General features: G+C 34.1%; 2 protein-coding genes, 1 long non-coding RNA gene and 1 other non-coding gene across 6 annotated transcripts; 1 reads left to right on the top strand and 3 right to left on the bottom strand.

The window, feature by feature from the left end:
* Window positions 1-1,525: 1,525 nt before the first annotated feature.
* LOC101216720 (zinc transporter 1) lies at window positions 1,526-4,947 on the bottom strand. Its single transcript, XM_004139793.3, has 3 exons — window positions 3,874-4,947; window positions 3,638-3,787; window positions 1,526-2,117 (listed from the first exon to the last, which is right to left on the bottom strand). The coding sequence occupies exons 1-3, from the start codon at window positions 4,480-4,482 to the stop codon at window positions 1,812-1,814; spliced, it is 1,065 nt and encodes a 354-aa protein (XP_004139841.1). The 5' UTR covers window positions 4,483-4,947; the 3' UTR covers window positions 1,526-1,811.
* A 1,679-nt stretch (window positions 4,948-6,626) lies between these two features.
* Window positions 6,627-13,734, top strand: LOC101213908 (putative cyclin-B3-1). Of its 3 annotated transcripts, XR_970053.2 has the most exons (23): window positions 6,627-6,785; window positions 7,179-7,237; window positions 7,325-7,382; window positions 7,503-7,563; window positions 7,712-7,766; window positions 7,890-7,938; window positions 8,026-8,119; window positions 8,338-8,398; window positions 8,527-8,581; window positions 8,658-8,739; window positions 9,029-9,083; window positions 9,231-9,279; window positions 9,378-9,465; window positions 9,549-9,597; window positions 9,789-10,061; window positions 10,136-10,258; window positions 10,537-10,626; window positions 10,710-10,871; window positions 10,968-11,027; window positions 12,584-12,685; window positions 12,763-12,941; window positions 13,013-13,199; window positions 13,288-13,734. XR_970053.2 is itself a non-coding variant. In XM_011660745.2 (22 exons), exons 2-22 carry the CDS (start codon window positions 7,229-7,231, stop codon window positions 13,146-13,148), a joined length of 1,890 nt encoding a protein of 629 aa, XP_011659047.1. In that variant the 5' UTR covers window positions 6,627-6,785; window positions 7,179-7,228; the 3' UTR covers window positions 13,149-13,734. The 3 variants fall into 3 exon arrangements, 2 of the variants coding, with proteins under 2 accessions (XP_011659047.1, XP_031744840.1); XM_011660745.2 differs by having other exon boundaries at window positions 13,013-13,734; XM_031888980.1 differs by having other exon boundaries at window positions 6,642-6,785; window positions 7,119-7,237; window positions 13,013-13,734.
* A 403-nt stretch (window positions 13,735-14,137) lies between these two features.
* On the bottom strand, window positions 14,138-15,406 carry LOC116405173. The gene is made up of 2 exons (XR_004218302.1): window positions 15,047-15,406; window positions 14,138-14,902 (listed from the first exon to the last, which is right to left on the bottom strand). It is a non-coding gene; the product is annotated as an uncharacterized LOC116405173 (long non-coding RNA).
* On the bottom strand, window positions 15,007-15,105 carry LOC116405343. The gene has a single exon (XR_004218546.1). It is a non-coding gene; the product is annotated as a small nucleolar RNA snoR116 (small nucleolar RNA).
* Window positions 15,407-17,442: the final 2,036 nt, after the last annotated feature.

Below are 17,442 nucleotides of genomic sequence, written 5' to 3'. Positions count from 1 at the left end.
AACCACTACTTCATCTCCCTCGCCACTTATGTTTGTCGACGGTTGCACGTTCAATCACAGATTTTTGGTTGTTGGTTGTCGATTTTTTTTTCATCTCAATTGAAATAAACAAAGGTTCAAACTACTGTACACTTTTAAAATGTTTGTTTGTTGTTAGATCATATATTGTTGATATAGTTGAAATGTTGATTGATGTTTAATATATTGTTGAATACAAATTATGTCTCACTTTAAGTTAATTAATCACTACTATAAATATGGTCTTTCTTGATGCACACAAATTTCTTGATACAATGTTTATCTTGACGGTCATGTACGTCAAGAAAAGTCTCTTTATTTTGTTGAAGAAATACAAAGAAACGTAAAAAATGTGGATTCTTGATTTCCTTGATGGACAATGTTCCCTTAGTTTTGTTGATGGTCCACGAATGTCAAGAAAACTATTTCTCAACAGACAATAAACATCGAGGATAATATACTAGTTGACTGACAATGTCCATCAAGTTAGTTAGGTCATTTTTTTTATGGGAGGACCATCCAGGGAAGAATTTTTCTTGATTTGCAATGACCATCATTGAAAAAAATTAATATTTTTGTTTTGGATTTCTTTATGGGTTTAGAATTTTCCTGATGGGTCTAGGGTTTCCTGATCATGGGCAAGATCTATCAAGAAAAATGATATCTTTATGGACATTATCCATCAACAAAAAAATTTATAATTTTGGGTTTAGGATAAAATCATGGGTAAGGCCCATAAAAGAATGATATCTTAATGTTCATTGTCCCATCAAGAAAAAACTTTTTTCACGAAGCATGAAATTCATACCCTCATTAACTGGCTCAGAAAACACGTACCTTATTTATCAATAATATTTTTAAATCTTTACTATTTTTTTCCAATTATTACTTTATATTCATCAATAATACAAAAAAAGTTAACTGTGGTAATCATAACTAGATTTAAATAAGTGGTTGTATCAAAATTAAATTAGTAATTGTGTTCAACTTTAATGATTTGAATTAAAAGTTTGTAATTTAGAGTTTTTAAAATTTATAGAAATTGTAGAAGTTGACTAGATTGAGTTTAGCTCAACTGGCGTCTGTATGTAGGTCTCGGGTTCAAATTCTCACTCCTACATTAAAAAATTATGATATACATGAATCATATAGGAGGGAATCAAGATCACAAGATTACGGAGATGCCCATGCTAATTAGTACTAATAAATTAGTAGTGAAAGAAAAAACCGTGAAAAAATCGCTAGTAGAAGTTTACCTCAATATATAGAACCAAAGGGGGAAAAATGGTTCAAAACGATCAAACAAAATTGTAAAATACTTTTGCTACATGAAAAATAGCATATTAAAAAAAAATGAAAATGCCAATAAATTTGAAAACAGCCTATCACACTACCCAAAGACGGGGAGTAGAGCGTTACATATATGTGTTGTTTTTTCAAAACCTGAAATAGAATTTAAAACCACATTGTAATAAGAGTAAGATGTAGCCAAAATAATACAAGTATATTTTGCAATTTTCCATATCTTAGATTAGGATCAAAGAGCAATTCATTTGGACATTGCAATTGAACACAACTCTAAAAACATGTTTGATGTGATTTGAAATGGTTAAAATGGTTTTTGCCATATGATCCAAAAATAACTTTAATGTATGCTTCCATTCGATTTCAATGGTATGAAACATTAAATTGGTTTTGATGGCTAGTGGCTAAGCCAGTTAGGTACTGAAGTGGGAGCGAAGAGTCCTGCGGTATCAAAACTGAGTTGAGTTGAAAAGAGAGGAAAAGTGGATCTAAGCCCATTTGGCCAACACAGACATGCAAGCAGCTCCTAGAAGCAAAGAGATATTAGCTCCTAATTGAAGACCCAAATTGTTTTGCATCCTTGGGTTCATGAAATCAGCAGCAAGAAGGTCGACAAGAGCCATGTAAATCAATATCCCTGCGGATGCTGAGTTCATGCTTCCTTCAACGATCAGAGCCGTCCGGCTGTTGTCTCTATAAGCTCCTGAGATTCCGATTCCCACAGCAATTCCCACAGGCGCTGTCAGTGAGAAAAATGTCGCCATTGCTGCCGCCGATCGCCACCTAAATTGTGCCTGCATGCCATGCGTCCCTTAATTAAAACTCATTCCTATTCCCAATTGCTTTCTCAACTTGCTATAGTGAAATGAAAACCCCTTCAAATTTGTCTATTTGTTTCCAAACTGTAACTAATTCTTTGAAAAATTCACGAACTGCTAGAGTAAAACCCTATTACGTACTAACTTTTTATGAAATTTTTTAAAACCTTTGTAGTTAATTTCTTTAAAGCTATACGCATTGAGTTGAAAAAGAACCAAAGACATCAAAGGTTAGTAAAGAAAGAGAAAGCAGGGTGGTTAGGATGTAACTAATCATTTGTCATGCATACAAATATAGGTGTAAATAAAAAATCAAACACGATTTTACTTTGTTTTGAAAGGTTAATTAAGAGGGTGTTTCATATAACTGAAATTTAATCAGAATTTTTGAAAATTAGAGAGGCATTGAAATATGGGTTGAATTGAGAGCGGGACAAAAAATACGATTGTAAAGGACAAAAACGATGAAAATAGGGCTTAATTGAAAACTCTCGAAAGGAAATGAAATTTTAATAAAAATTTAGGCTCAAAACGCTCTATCAAAACATGAAATCTTTTATTAAATTACATTCCATTCTAATGCGATCGTGGATATCCAAACACCTTTAAGGAGCCGGCAAAGATTATCCCATACTATAATAATCATCTTTTACCATGCTAATTACTATTTAAAAGTCTTTATTTAGCTGCTGTAAATATTATGTCAACACTCTCTTAATTTGTACCGTATTTACTATTTGATACAACTTTACTATTTAACATTTATCGTTCATTTATTTTTTTCTACCGTAAACTTACTATGTTCTTATCAAACTAAAATAGTCTACGCACTAAATACATATTATTATAATCTACATCCCAAATATAAATTATTATAATCAAACTATAATAATCTAAGACTATAATAACCCACAAGTATTTATACTTATGTAACGAGATAGTTTATTTTTTTATTTATTGATATAAAAAGATAGTTAACTATTATGATTAAGAACTAATCTAATTTGTACTCAAGCTTAAGAATATTTTAAAAACTTTTCAAATTTAAGTTCTTATTATTCAAGAAATCAAGTGAATTTTGACACAGCTCTAAGGTACAAAATTCAAAACTTTGTTCTGTTTTTTTTTTTCATTAAATAAACAGATAAAGATGGTGACATTTGATATTCCTCAACAATTTATTTTTTTTGTTGAACAAATATTCTTCAACATTTAAAAACCTATAATGTCACTTAATGGGAATACGGACATAGTATTCACCACCCATTTCCCATTTTTTCGAGGAGGGGATCATATGCCATCCATTTAATTCTTCTATTAACAAATAATTATACTAACCAATTTTCTTTTCTTTAAATGATTGAACCCAATTGAAGGAGTGCACAAAATGAGCTTTACTCAACTTGTTTATTTACTATCCATTTTTAAAATTAGAAGTTTCATGATTTCTCAATATTTTGTTTCCTGTCATTCATATGATTCTAGTTTGAATTTACCTGGGAAATGCAGCCACCGAGTCCCATGCCCTCAAAAAATTGGTGGAAAGACAGAGCTACCAGCAGTGGCTTAATGGTGGCAGGGCTCACCGATGCACCAAGAGAAATACCAATTATCACCGAATGAACCACAATTCCCAATTCCAACACCTGAAAAAATCCATCTAAAGTTCAATATATAATTATATATTTTCTTTTTCTCATGCCAAAAGAAGTGAATATCTAATTATATATACCTGAGATATAATCCGGTAGCGGATCAAGTCAGCGAGGCTCAATTCTCCGGTGGGAGTAGGGGCGGATCCATGAGCGTGGCCATGTGTGGCGTGAGTGTGAACATGCACGTGGCCGGCATGGTCATTGCCTGTTTCCTGGTCAGCAATTACCTGCTTGGTTTTACTGAAGTGGCGTCTCTGGTAAAAACTGGTTGCAAATGTGTCCACCATCAAGGTGGCGATGGAGGCGGCCATTGCGATGAAACCCGCAAATGGGAAATCTCCCCAAGGATTTTGGCCCAGACAGGGGGAGGTCAAGTCTTGAAAGGCATCGGGCAGTATGTGGATGAACCCAGTGCTCAAAATGACCCCTGCAGCAAAAGCCTTTATCATGAAAAATATGTCATTTTCTGGCCTCAGACACCGAATCTTCTTCCCCACCAAAGGAAGGCTCACCCCTGCAGCACCAGCCACCAGCACCGACCCAATAGAACCCACCTTGTATTTCATTGCTTCTTTTGTGGCGACGGCACCACCCCCATCGGATTTATCACAGCTACATGACGCCCCCACGCCGGAGACTAAAGCAGGGAGGAAGAGGGTAAGAAAAAGAAAGAAGAATTTAGACATGATCTTGTTGTTTGAGTTTAGCGTAGGATAGTAAAAGTGGGGTTGAGAAGAAGAGGAATTAATAGTGGTGGAGTTGGAGGGTGAGGAATGGAGAGCTTTTGAGTAGTGGGGGTTTTGAGTGATGGATGGAGTTTAATTTTTCCTTCACCTATATACTATACAATGAAAAGAGAAAAAACATTATAAAAAAAAAAAGGAAAAAATGAATGGGCAAGGTCCTTGGTTCCTTTTAAAATTCATTGGCTGGCTAATAACGAGAGTTCAGAGGAATCCATTCCATTGATACACAGGTGCAAGAAAAACAATAACTTCTACATCTGAATATAATATTTTCTGTTGTAGTCTTTCAGAAGTCATGTCCTCCGTGTTGGACATGATGAATGGCTTAGGTTTGGTTCGGTAACTTGGAAAATCAAACACAAGTTGAGCTATGGAGGCATTGGAGGGTGTAGCTATTGTCTGTGTTTGGGCGATGAAGCTGTAAGATAAGTTTCTTTCAGTAAATATATATATAAAAAGGTATTTTTTTTCAAATAGAACAATATATATATATGATTTCTAAGTTTGTAACGATCCTTGTAGAATCTGAAAGTGGTTATATTTTGATTTTTTCTTTTCAAAATTGCATAATTTAGAGAGAAATTGTGATTTCATAGAAATTTTGGTATAGCTAGTAAATATTTTTAAAAATTTAATAGATCTTTTCCAACTTATTTAACTTACCTTTCATCTACACGTCCATAAATATTGAAATATTAGCTAAATTGTGGTTAGAGGACACATAATTATATATAAATTGAAAAACGTTGACTTAGATTTAGAAATAGCTATAAAAATAGATAATAAATTTTAAAAAGAATTAAGAAAGAGAGTATTTTATGAAATTGGAGTTTAGAGCATATCTATATATAATTAATATATATGCAGTTTTATTTTTGTAAAGTATTTTGAGAGTAGCGTAGTAAAGAAGGAGACGATGAATTCCATGTCGATGTAGCATAAAGCTTGGGCATGGGCAGCAACTTGGTGTGGTTCACAGCAAAAGTTGGGTCATTCAATTCCCTATCAATGAAAATAATAGTATTAGGCAGTATAAGAAAAGTGATATATAGTACTGCTCAAGATTCTCAAAAGGCATGATTATTAATTTAATTAAGTTAAAAGGTGATTAGGGATCACTTTCTTTTTGTTAAGCATTGAGAAAAAGGGTAAGAAAATAATGTCGACATGAAGAGGCATAAGCAACAGCAAATCGCCTTTGTAATGCATAGTTGAAGCACCTATTGTGCTTACTTAACCAAAGTCAATCCCATAAAATGTCGATATTATGTCATTACTTTTCTTCACTTTCCAAATCATAAAAATCAAAGCTCTTTATTCATTTCATTTATTTATTCCTCCACTCCATCAAACGACTTTAGTGCTTAACCTGCCATTGCACCCACCCCTTTTCTACGCCACTCAAATTGTTATTAATTTAGACTTGCTATTATTGTTGTAGCTCATGCTTTTATTTACGAAATGAAATGTAAGTCATAATTTGGAGTAAATGTTAAATAGGTGTATTAAAAATAAATAAATAGATTCTTTTATTTAAAATGATGTATCATATATATGATTTCAATTTTAATTTAAGTTTTGCTTTGTATATTATTTTCAAGTATAGTATGTTATTATATGTAAAGAAAAATAGGCGGCATTGAAGTAATTGTTTTGAAAATTTAGGAAATGTAAAGGAGTTTTTGTGAGAAAGTTATTAAACATAGAAATCAAAATTAAATAATAAAAAATGAAATTAAAATTTGAAGATTTGTTACCAAGAATATTGGTGATTCTATAAAAATATATTTTTTTTAACTAATATATAATAAAACTCAAAAATAGTGAGAATGAAGGTGTGCTTAAAATATTTAGTGATTTTGACAAAATTATTATGAATGTTAAATCAAACATTTACATAATCATTTTTAGCTAATTAATCATACCTTAAGTATTTAATTGAATTAATTAGGTTGTAAAAGCTTAAGTATACAAATCGGCCTATTAGCTCAGTTGGTTCGAAACCTGTATGGGCCAAATTTTTTTACACTTTTATCTTATTTCAGAGGGGTAGAATCGTAAACTTACTTTAGTTTTTTAAAAGCTTAACGTTGGGCGTTTACCCGCCTCCGCTGCCAGAAAAAGAGGGTGCTACTGCCATCTGTCTCTTCGTGTTATTTGAAAACTTTGAAGAACACAATGCTTTGAACAGGCAACCGCGGAAATTGCTTTGATGAACATCCCTGGATTTTTCGCCATTTAAGGTTCTCTCAACTTCAACTGACACATCTTTTATCTTTTGAATGCAGTTCGCATCTGCAATAGTCGTGTTTCTGTAGTCTAGATTCTGCCGCATCGTTTGGTTTTATGAGTTTTGGTCAATTTTTCGGTTGATTTGCCTTCTTTATAGACATTTTTACTATCAAATCTTCATCTGAATTCTCTTTCTTACTCAACGATGATGTCCTTATTTCTTGTAAGTTAATGACGAAGAATTAGGGTTTAGGAGGAAATGAAAGGATGCCAAGGGTGCGAATGTTTGCTAGATCCCGACCTTTCTACTTTATACTTTTATACTGTATTCTCTTATCCTGTAGGTGAAATATTCTGTAAAGATCATTTCTATGGATTTGAGTATGTAAGCTGATTTTGAGCAGGAAACCAAATCGATCAGAAATCAGAAACGGGAAATTAAGATCAGTCAGAAATGGTCAAGGTATATAAAATGCCAATAGGTCTCTTATTTGTTGAATAGATCTTAGTTCCTTGATTACTCTTAAACGACACTGTTACTCGAAATTAGGCTAAAGTCTGCCTGGATGTGGGCCTGCCTACAGAAGATAATCGCTCCCGTAGGAGTGGTAAGATATCCTCAATTTATAGTTTAGCATTTAAAACCTTCTACAATGCTTTGTAGTGGATTATTAATAACTGACTTCATCCCCCCTTCCCCCACCACCACATTGGGTACGTACAAGTAGCACGGGGAGGTTTTAAGGTTTATACGGACAAAGATAAGATTAAAACTGACCCCAGTTGCAAGTAAGTGTCATTTTACTTCTGTTCCATTAATCTTTCTTCACCAGACTTTTTATTTCTGTTTTACTTCTCTTCTGTTTCATTTATGGTATTAAAATTATTAGAATTTCGTTAAGCTTTTGTGAATTGTTTGATATTTTCTGTGTGGTAGGAAACCTGTAACAATGACAAAGGAGACTTCAACAGATGGTACAATTCAACCGAAGGTAATTTGTCCTTCTTCTCTAAACTTTTAGGTCAAAATTCTAACCGTAGGAAATGAACATAAAATTCTTGTTTGAGAATTGGTCGCGTATTAACTTTTACATTTGAGGTTCTTCTAATTTAAGGGAGGCCCGCGACGCTCAGAGAAGAATATAGAGAAATTTGAAATCTCTGGTAAGGAATAAATATGGTATATTAAAATAGAAAAGTTTAACGTTGTTGTGGGTTTATTTCAATAGAAAATCTACATTGCTTCTTCAGGGGCCAAAAGCACGAGAAGAAGAGCACTTGCTGATGTGAGTAATGCCCGAGGCAACTCTACTAGGCAAACACAACAAGATAGCTCCAAGCATAAGTGAGTCAAGCGTGTCACCTCTCTATCTCTTTCCAGTGTGTGATGAGTGGCAACCGAAATTACTTGTATAGGGTTTTACTTCTAGGAATTAGAAAATGACACATTGCTGTAAGGTGCAATATATAAGTTTTCTCCCATGGCACTGACATTTATGTCACTCTGTCTCTAGCCTTAGAAATTAAGCTGACGCAAATGGTCATTGTCACTTGTTTGTGTAGGGTTTCAACTGGGACTAGAATTAGCACTGCTGGCATCAATATCTTGTTAAGGAAATCTTCGGTATGTAAATTTTTTGCTAGCTTTTGTAGTGATAATAATGTCTCTTTGTATGGCTATCAGTCTCTATAGGACGTCCTTTTTATATCAGCAGCAAAACTGTTCAGTTTGCTTTTGTTGTACTTGAATAGGGAAAAACGAAGAATGCGGGGGAAGCCGTTGGTGACTTGCATGCTTCAGAAAAAGGTTTCTCTATGATGATTTTTCTCTAGTTTTTATAATTAATCATGTAGGCTAGTTATTGATCTGGTTTGCTCTTTAGGGCGTGTTAAAGATTCGAAAGGTTCAATCTATGAAAGAAACAAAACAGATGGTCCCTGTTGTGCCAATACTGTGAATGCCAGGTTTGAAATTTTATTTTTAACTCTAACCTTGATTAGAAGGTTTAAAGTTAAACGGTCTATAATCTTGTTCTTCCAATTGGTATTTATGAAGTGCCTTTTTGTGTGCATATTTGTAGACATAGAGCTTTTATGATGTTTTATGTTGAACTCTTGTTTATTTCTCATGAGAATTATAAAGAGCTCTCTTGCGCAAACAAGGTTTGGTGATTAAAAAATGTTTTTCCCTCTTGGTTGCTATCGAGAATTTGTACAACTAAACCATACTGGTTGTTTCTCTCTTATTTTGAAGGAGATCTTTACCAATGCTAAAGAGGATGAACCAGGCAAATGTTTCGAACCCAAAGGTTATGGGTCACTAGATTGTGATATATGACATTTCTTTGAGATATGATGATATATGATCTAAATATTTATTTTATGTAGAGTGGAATCGATTTACCTGTTATTTTAATGGTGTGTGTTTCTAATAAGTTTGTATTTTCCACTTTCAGGAAGTTACTGAGAAGCCCGAAAAGACCAATAAATCTCAAGCATGTTTTAGTAAGGATTTAGGTTTTTTGTAGATCATATTGTTTTTAGCTTGAGATGGCATTCAAACCATACCAGGATAGGACTAAACCTTTTTTCTCCATTTATAGCTATATCTGGAAAGAAAGCAACAGTCCAGGCAAAGAATATCAGAAGTCAGCTATGGAATAACCGAGCGAGTGATGGTTTCATTATAACGTTAGCACTTATGAAACTCAACGTATTGAATGTTAAGTAGGAATCCTATTATGGAGATTCTGACTGTGGCAAAGGAATTTCAGGGGTCAAGCCAAAGTGGACACAAGTGCATTGTTGAAAAAGTCTAGTAAGGTTATTGCTTATCTTTTTCAGCAATATGTTTTACACGCAATGTGATTCTATAGATATTTTATTCAGTTGACTGGGGCTAAAGAACCCTTTTTTCTTCATCCATTGGTGTTAATAGCAAGTGTTCTTGTTCCATTGTATGCATATTTTTTAGAGGGTATATTATGAAGCTCTTTTACAATGTTACCTTCCAGCCCATTGCAAGGATGAAGAAGGCTTCTGGTACTCAAGAGGCATCAAAACCCAAATGTGCACCAGTTTCAATCAAATCAATTTCTAGTACTGCATCATCATCCAAGATTGTGGAACCTTCAGCGTCTCTTTGTGAGGAAATAACTAATGTGTCCATTCAAGGGAAGGATGCATCTGAACCTACTTGTAATCCAAGTACAAGTACGGATTTCACTGTCAAGAGAAAAGTTGGTCGTAGAAGATCGTATACATCCTTGTTGGTTGCTGGAGCAAAGGTGAGGTTAGCATTTATAACATACCAACCGTATTCTTCATTTGAGCTTACATGGTTATTGCCAATGTTTTGCAGTTGCTGGATAAATGTGCTGTTGATACAGAAATAGCTAACCTGCCTAGTATTGATAATGACTACGACCAAATGGAGGTTGCTGAATACGTTGAGGAGATATACGATTATTATTGGGTTACAGAGGTGGTGATATTGTTGGTTATTCTTTCTAAAGAATTGGCCGTTTTTAGCTTCTAATATAATTCCTTCTTTTGTGCTTTTCCTTATGTTCTAGAATAGGCTTTCTGTGGTCTTCACTTTTCAAGCAGTATTTGTCAGCTGCTTGTTTATTACTTCTTTTGCAAAGTTCATTTATTTATGTTTATTGGCTTCTTGATAGTGATGCCTATTCATATAGTTTATCCTCAAATTATAACTGCCAACGTTTGTATTTAACAAACTAGATTTGTTTCTAATTTCAGGCTCAAAGTTCATCGCTTTCAAACTACTTATCAGTACAAAAAGAAATTGCCCCCCTTATGCGAGGAATTTTGATCAACTGGTTGATTGAAGTACCTATCTATTTTCTAGCTTTCCTGCTTTCTTTATTTTTCTTCCTTCCTTTAAAGTACTCATCTTATACTTTTGGTCGTAGGTACACTTCAAATTTGACTTGATGCCTGAAACACTATTTCTCTCTGTTACATTGTTTGATCGGTATCTCTCCCTAGTCAAAATCAAGAAGAATGAAATGCAGTTGGTTGGTCTTACTGCATTGTTATTGGCTTCAAAATATGAAGATTTCTGGCATCCTAGGGTAAATATTAGAATATCTGAATTTTAACTATTTTGATATTATGCTTGCTCGATGAAAGTTAGGCTGATCAGAAATTTTGGTGTCCATTGGAAACAGGTTAAAGATCTACTTAGCATTTCAGCTGAGTCCTACTCAAGGGAGCAAATGCTACAAATGGTACAGTTGTCTATCTATTCTTTGCAGTTTGATCTGACTTTCTTGAAAACAATGTTTTGAAAGGCGCAGCTAGGCACACGCCTAGACCCAAGTCGCACGGCTTGGGCTTCTTCTTGAACAGTCAAGGCGCTGTGCATTAGGCGCGCGACTTACATAAGGTGCAAAAGGCTCTTGAGCCGCGGTTTTTTCACTCAGTGGGCTTTTAATAAATATAAATAAATATATATATATATATATAATAAACCTAATTATGTGTCTTTTAAGTTAATAAACATTCCACCCAGCTCTATGTTTTAAACCAAGCGGCTTCAACAATCCACCTTGGTTATATACTTATATTTTATATATTGTTAAGTTAATATATTTAATTTACATTTCCCTTTTATATATTTTATAAATTGTTAAATTAATGTATATACTTGAGTTAATATACATATCCACCATGTCTTTTAAGTTAATATACTTATATTATACACATATACGTTCGTACATATGAGTATATATGTATACTTAAGTTTTTTTGTCGTAGGTACACTTCAAATTTGACTTGATGCTGAAACACTATTTCTCTCCGTTACATTGTTTGATCGGTATCTCTCCCTAGTCAAAATCAAGAAGAATGAAATGCAGTTGGTTGGTCTTACTGCACTGTTATTGACAATAACAGTGCAGTAAGACCAACCAACTGTTACATCTATTCTTTGAAGCCAATAACAGTGCAGTAAGACCAACCGACTTAATTTCATTCTTTTTTATTTTGACTAGGGAGGGATACTGATCAAACAATGTAACGTGAGACATAGTGTTTCAGGCATCAAGTCCAATTTGAGGTGTACCTACAAACAAAAACATAAGTATACATGTATACCTACAAACAAAAACATAAGTATACATGTATACCTACAAACAAAAACATAAGTATAAATGTATACTTATAAGTGCGTACATGTGTATAGGTACACATAGGTGCATACATGTGCATAGGTATCATATGTGCATACATGTGTATACGTACCCATACGTGTGTACATCTGTATATGTACATATATATTTATATATAGTGTGCCTCATAAAGAAAAGCTGCGCCTTGCACCTAGACTCCAGAGGTCATTGCGCCTTGAGCCTTTTAAAACACTGCTTGAAAATATATTCGACTTTCCAAGTAGCTGGTTGAGGATGTGGGAAAAACGTTAACCTTCATTCAACTGTAACCATGGTCGCTCTGCCTTGCTCGCAGATCCTCTGACAAACTGACTAAAATCCTCTGACAAACTGTCTGGGTTCAATCAGTTTGATTTGATCAGTTACTCTTGCACGTTGTTTTGAATTTCCCAGAAGTGTTGGTATTTTATGCTACAAATACTGGTTTTTTTGGGACATTTTTTAGATTGAATTAAAAAAATGATTATACGAAAAACATTTGTATACAAATTATTTTTACTAAATGATTAGACAGTTAAGGGAAGCTTAAAAGTTCTATATGCTAGCGGAAACATCAGGTTTACTGCTATAGTTTTTGTACTTACTCCTATTTCTATGACTTGATCTCCCTCCAGGAAGCACTCATTTTGAAGAAGTTGAAGTTTCGCTTGAACGTGCCTACTACATATGTTTTTATGTTAAGATTCCTCAAGGCTGCTCAGTCTGCTAATACTCAGGTTTGGAAGCCTCTAGGGTCTATCACGATATAGTTTACTTGAAGAGATTCTAATAATCGTTTCGATTTCTGCTGCAGCTTGAACACTTATCATTTTACTTAATTGAGCTGGCTTTGGTTGAATACGAAGCTCTGAGTTTTAGGCCGTCATTGTTATGTGCATCGGCTTTATATGTTGCACGGTGTACGCTGCGAATAAGTCCAAGCTGGACCACTCTACTAAACAAACATACACGCTACGAAACGTCCCAAATAAGGTAAGTTCCTAAGATTTGTGGCAGCTTGTAATATAACCTTTCAAATACTGAATCGTGTTACTGTTTTATAGAGAATGTGCTGATATGATCTTGAAATTTCACCAATCTGCTCAATTGGGACAGCTGAAAGTCACGCATGAGAAGTACATAAAGCCTAATTTTAAAGGTGTCGCAGCCATAAAGCCACTGGACAAGCTTCCTCTTTGATTTTTTTCTCACGTTACTTCGTCGTGTAGATTATTCATTTGATGTTACTTGGTAAACTTTCCCTCATTTTTCTATCCTCCTTTTATCTAAAGCTTGTTCCAACATTTTCGACGAACCGATTTTGCCAATCTCCTCACAGGAAGTGAATTTGTGGGTGTAAATCTAGTCGGAGTCGTAAAGATCACGGCGCACAAGTTTTGGCTGCATGGAACCTATGTTCTCCGATTTTTGTGTCAGTCGCTATGGAACGACTTTCACCATTCACTATATAGCTTATTGTTTTTTGGATACTTCTTATTCCTTCTTCGTTTCGGATGTTTGCATTACAGTTTTAAACTCGACCCCACTTGATTTCACAAGTGTAGACCACTCTAGTTTTTTTGAGGAAAGAAAGAAGAGCATGAGCGTGATGGGTTTCAGCCAATGCCTCGAGATAGTTCGGAATGAAGATGATGATTGACTTGGACTCTATGTAGAAAAGAAATGTACTATGTCATGATTTTGATTTGTGACTTTGATTCTCCACTCCATATATTTAGAAAACAAAAGTTTATATATTGGGAGCATTTATGAATTTGTTCTTAAATAAATTTGTGATAATACCCAATATAAAGTTAAGTTTTATTCTAAGTTTAAAATGTTTATTTTAGTAGAAAAGAAGCCACAAATTCATATATAAAATTGAGAGGTCTCAAATATCACAAAATTCATATTATATGTTTGTCATGTAATTTTTCAATAAAAATTGTAATTTTGAAAATTTACAAACAGACTATCATGGACACAAATCGTTGTTATTTGACCTATCTAAATTTGTGGCCACCTCGGTATAATGCAATTGAACTTATTTAGCGATTTGATGGCATTGGTGTATATTTGGTTAACTTAATTCACTATGTGTTTTTCTATAAAAGTCTATCGATTCATGCACATGGTATTCATCCCAAGAACATAACCCAATTTTATACTTGAAATAATCAATCTACGGAGATTTAAATTCAAATTGTTTTCTTTCATTGAAGTTTGGTTTGACCTTTCTTGGTGAAGCATATGGTTTCAAATTATTACAAAAGGTGGAGGATTACAGATTCATTAAACAATCATTTCGCTCCTCCAGTCCTCAATACATGTTTTAGATTCATTAAACATTAGGCTCCAAATTCAGTATCTTGTTTCTTCACAATTAATCACTGCACGCAGTTGCAAAAGAGTCCTCCAAATTCTGCCAGCCGCTATTTCTGCAATTAAAAAATAATTGTAATCAAATTATCAAGGCCAAGTGGTCGATTAATCCTCTACCGACGTATTAACATATTTTAAAACTGGAATATGACTAAAAATCCATGTATTAACAATACTCCAACCATTAGAACAAGGATGGTCTCTACCTGGGTTGAGAGTGAACTAATAAAAGGAAGAACATTCGAAAAATCATATATTCCAAACACCAATCTGTTCAAGAAAATGATTGTAGTAAATAAAAAAGAAAAGAAGGGCAAAGCGTAGTCCGCTTAAATGAAGCAATGGACCTAAAAAGATGGTAATTTAGGAATATCAAAATTGCGATATATTCAAAATTTAGGAGCACCTGAATGCACAAGCCTTAGGAGGTTAAGGAAAGTGCCAGAATCTCGGCCCCAAATTCTTGTTGGCAACGTACAGCGCTGAAGACGCTACGGAAAAGAGCGCCTCAGAGACTCTAATTTATTGCCTTAATGCAATTTCATATTCGATACATTACGAGCACATCAGCTCTGAAATAAAACACACACACATATATATATGTATAAACAAAGTAATTAAGTGAAAAGCTATATGTTGAAAAATGTGAGTTAATCCTTATCAAGAAGAGACTGAGAGGCTCAGAAAGATATTCATGTTCACATCAATAAACTCACCCTACAAAGAAGGCAAAGTTTTCATAGTTTGATGGTATATGAATTCGTCATCACTGCCATTGACAAATGAAACAAATGTATTGAATCAGTGAACACTTGGATCAGAAATATCAACGAAACTAAAATAAAAAAAGAAAAAAAAACTGAAACCCATTGACGCAATCAAGGCATGCCGAAGATGAATAAACATCGGATGCCGGTATTCTTGCGACTAGGATCCATAAGGTTTGCCGCAAAATGGCCAAGGCAGAGGTAAAGAGACGAAGGAGAATGAGATGGGGATACCCTTCAGGGCGTTTAAATAGCACTTCGGCGAACATACCTAAAAGAAAACTGAAACCCTAATTTTTTTTTTCCTTTTCTTTTTTGAATTTTAAAAAATCCTAATCCTTTGAGGATAGCCGAATTCACGGATGAACATTTTAATTGTTTTTCTTTTTTTTCCTTTTTAATGGATTGGGTCATTCAGAATTATTCCATTCAAGATATTCATTCACTTGATTCTCAATTTGGTTCCTCTCTATCACCCAACCAATTAAATTAGAAAACTTATTTCAATTCTCTCAATCAACCAACTGTTTCAATTTGATAAGATGAAAAAGTATACATATTCAAATGTTCCTAATTGCATTAACATCTACAGGTTGTTTGAGTAAGAATAATTAACTTGTAAGCGCTTAATTAATTGCTCGATTGGTCCAATTTTAAGTCGAATATATTTTTTAAAATGTTTTGTAAGCTAACGTAACTTGTTGCTTCGTTGAAATGATTTACAATATGTCAAATAAATTAAGTACTAATTAAAAGCATATATCACATTATCCACGTGCGTCTCACAATATGAATATTGTCATTGAAAACAAAGTAAATAATTGGGGAGTTTGCAAAAATAACAAACTAATTTATGATAATAGAGCATATGTTACATTTTCAAAATTGTAAAAATGAAAAATTTTAAAGTAGATTATCGTCATATTTGCCAAATTTGCAATATGAAAAAAGAAAAGTGTTATTAGTTGTTTTTTTCTAAATTTTTTTTTTGTCAATTTTCCATAAATAATTATGTTTTGCATGAAGTTACATGATAGAATTGCCTAATATTTGACCTCCTCTTTCTTTTCCTTCATCTCTTCATAAGGAACCTCCATAAAAAGCCTTGTTAACCTTGATAAAATGGCTCTTCTCACTTGAGGATTGAACATACCTCCCTTTCTCTTTACGAGCCTCATCCTTTACAACAAATTTGCTAAGAGAGGGAGCCGCATGTACATAAGAATTTAAACTCAAAAGGAGATTCAAAACTTACCCCGTGCTTCCTTTGGTGAGCTAGAAGTGTCTCAATAGCGACAATCTCCCCAACAGACTTAAAGGAATTCTTAACTTAGCAGACAATGGACTCAGAGGAATTCTTAACTTCGCAGACAATAGAAATGGCTTTGACATTCCTCACATCATACACATGATGTAGAGGAAGATTTTCATACTAGGTGTTGAGTTTGTTGACAATGTTTTTCAACTTGGACACATGGGTGACAACTCTAAATGTGGAAATTGGTGGTCTTCTGGTTCTACTTCTGTTGTAGCGTGGTATTAGCTAGGTTTTTCACAATATCCTCTAGGGGATACTGGAGCCACCTCATCCCCAGCCACCATGGCTTCCTTGGCCTCTCAATTGTTGTAGTTGTAGTTTCCTTCCACGATATTGGTGTATAACATAGTTCACCTAAGCAATAATTGCCTCTTAAGGATGATATTCGCATGAAGAAAACACCTACTTCACATAACTAGTCAATTTAACAAGTTAAGCTCTTAGTTCATTTACCTCTTGTGATAGTGTAAAGGGGAAAAGGATACGACCAGTACTGGTTTTGAACTGATGAGTGTTAGGAACCACGATCGAAGTCAACTCCTTCACCTTTGTCAATGTCTTATTCACCAAGGCACCTCATGTAGTTGCATATATGGTACTCTTATCACTTGAGACAAGCCCCTTGTTGAAGTACTAAGTTCAACAATGGGACAAAAGAACACGAGCACTGGCTGATGGGTGTTATAACAATGCCACGATGAAAGTCAACTCCTTCACCTCTATTGGAGTCTTATTCACTAAGGCACCACATGTAATTACATCTATGGTACTTTTATCACTGAAGATAAGCCCCATGTTGAAGCACTTCCAATACTCATGCAATGATTCACTGTTAGCCTACATAATGTCATAGATCTCCTTCTTAATTTTGACAGCTTTGAACGCATCCAATAACATTTTTTAGCCAATATGAGCTTAGCTTAACTAATATCTACATTTTTCTAAAGACAACAGGTCTTGTGTTCAAATCCTTTACCCCAAGTTGTACTTAAAAAGTCTCTTTTAAAAAAAGATTAACTTTTTTTAG

The sequence above is a fragment of the Cucumis sativus genome, chromosome 7, assembly GCF_000004075.3.
Source record: "Cucumis sativus cultivar 9930 chromosome 7, Cucumber_9930_V3, whole genome shotgun sequence".
Lineage (NCBI taxonomy): Eukaryota > Viridiplantae > Streptophyta > Magnoliopsida > Cucurbitales > Cucurbitaceae > Cucumis > Cucumis sativus.
Note: the sequence above shows the minus strand (reverse complement) of the source record. Positions and strands in the feature narration are given on the sequence as shown.

Excerpts from the sequence above, each read along its gene's own strand:
- LOC101216720 (XM_004139793.3), bottom strand. The coding sequence starts at position 4,482 with ATGTCTAAATTCTTCTTTCTTTTTCTTACCCTCTTCCTCCCTGCTTTA. Across the intron at positions 3,788-3,873 it reads GCTACCGGATTATATCTCAG|GTGTTGGAATTGGGAATTGT; the intron begins GTATATATAATT and ends GGATTTTTTCAG. Across the intron at positions 2,118-3,637 it reads TCGGTGGCTGCATTTCCCAG|GCACAATTTAGGTGGCGATC; the intron begins GTAAATTCAAAC and ends CATGGCATGCAG.
- LOC101213908 (XM_011660745.2), top strand. Across the intron at positions 8,399-8,526 it reads TCTTGTTAAGGAAATCTTCG|GGAAAAACGAAGAATGCGGG; the intron begins GTATGTAAATTT and ends GTACTTGAATAG. Across the intron at positions 10,627-10,709 it reads TGATCAACTGGTTGATTGAA|GTACACTTCAAATTTGACTT; the intron begins GTACCTATCTAT and ends TTTTGGTCGTAG.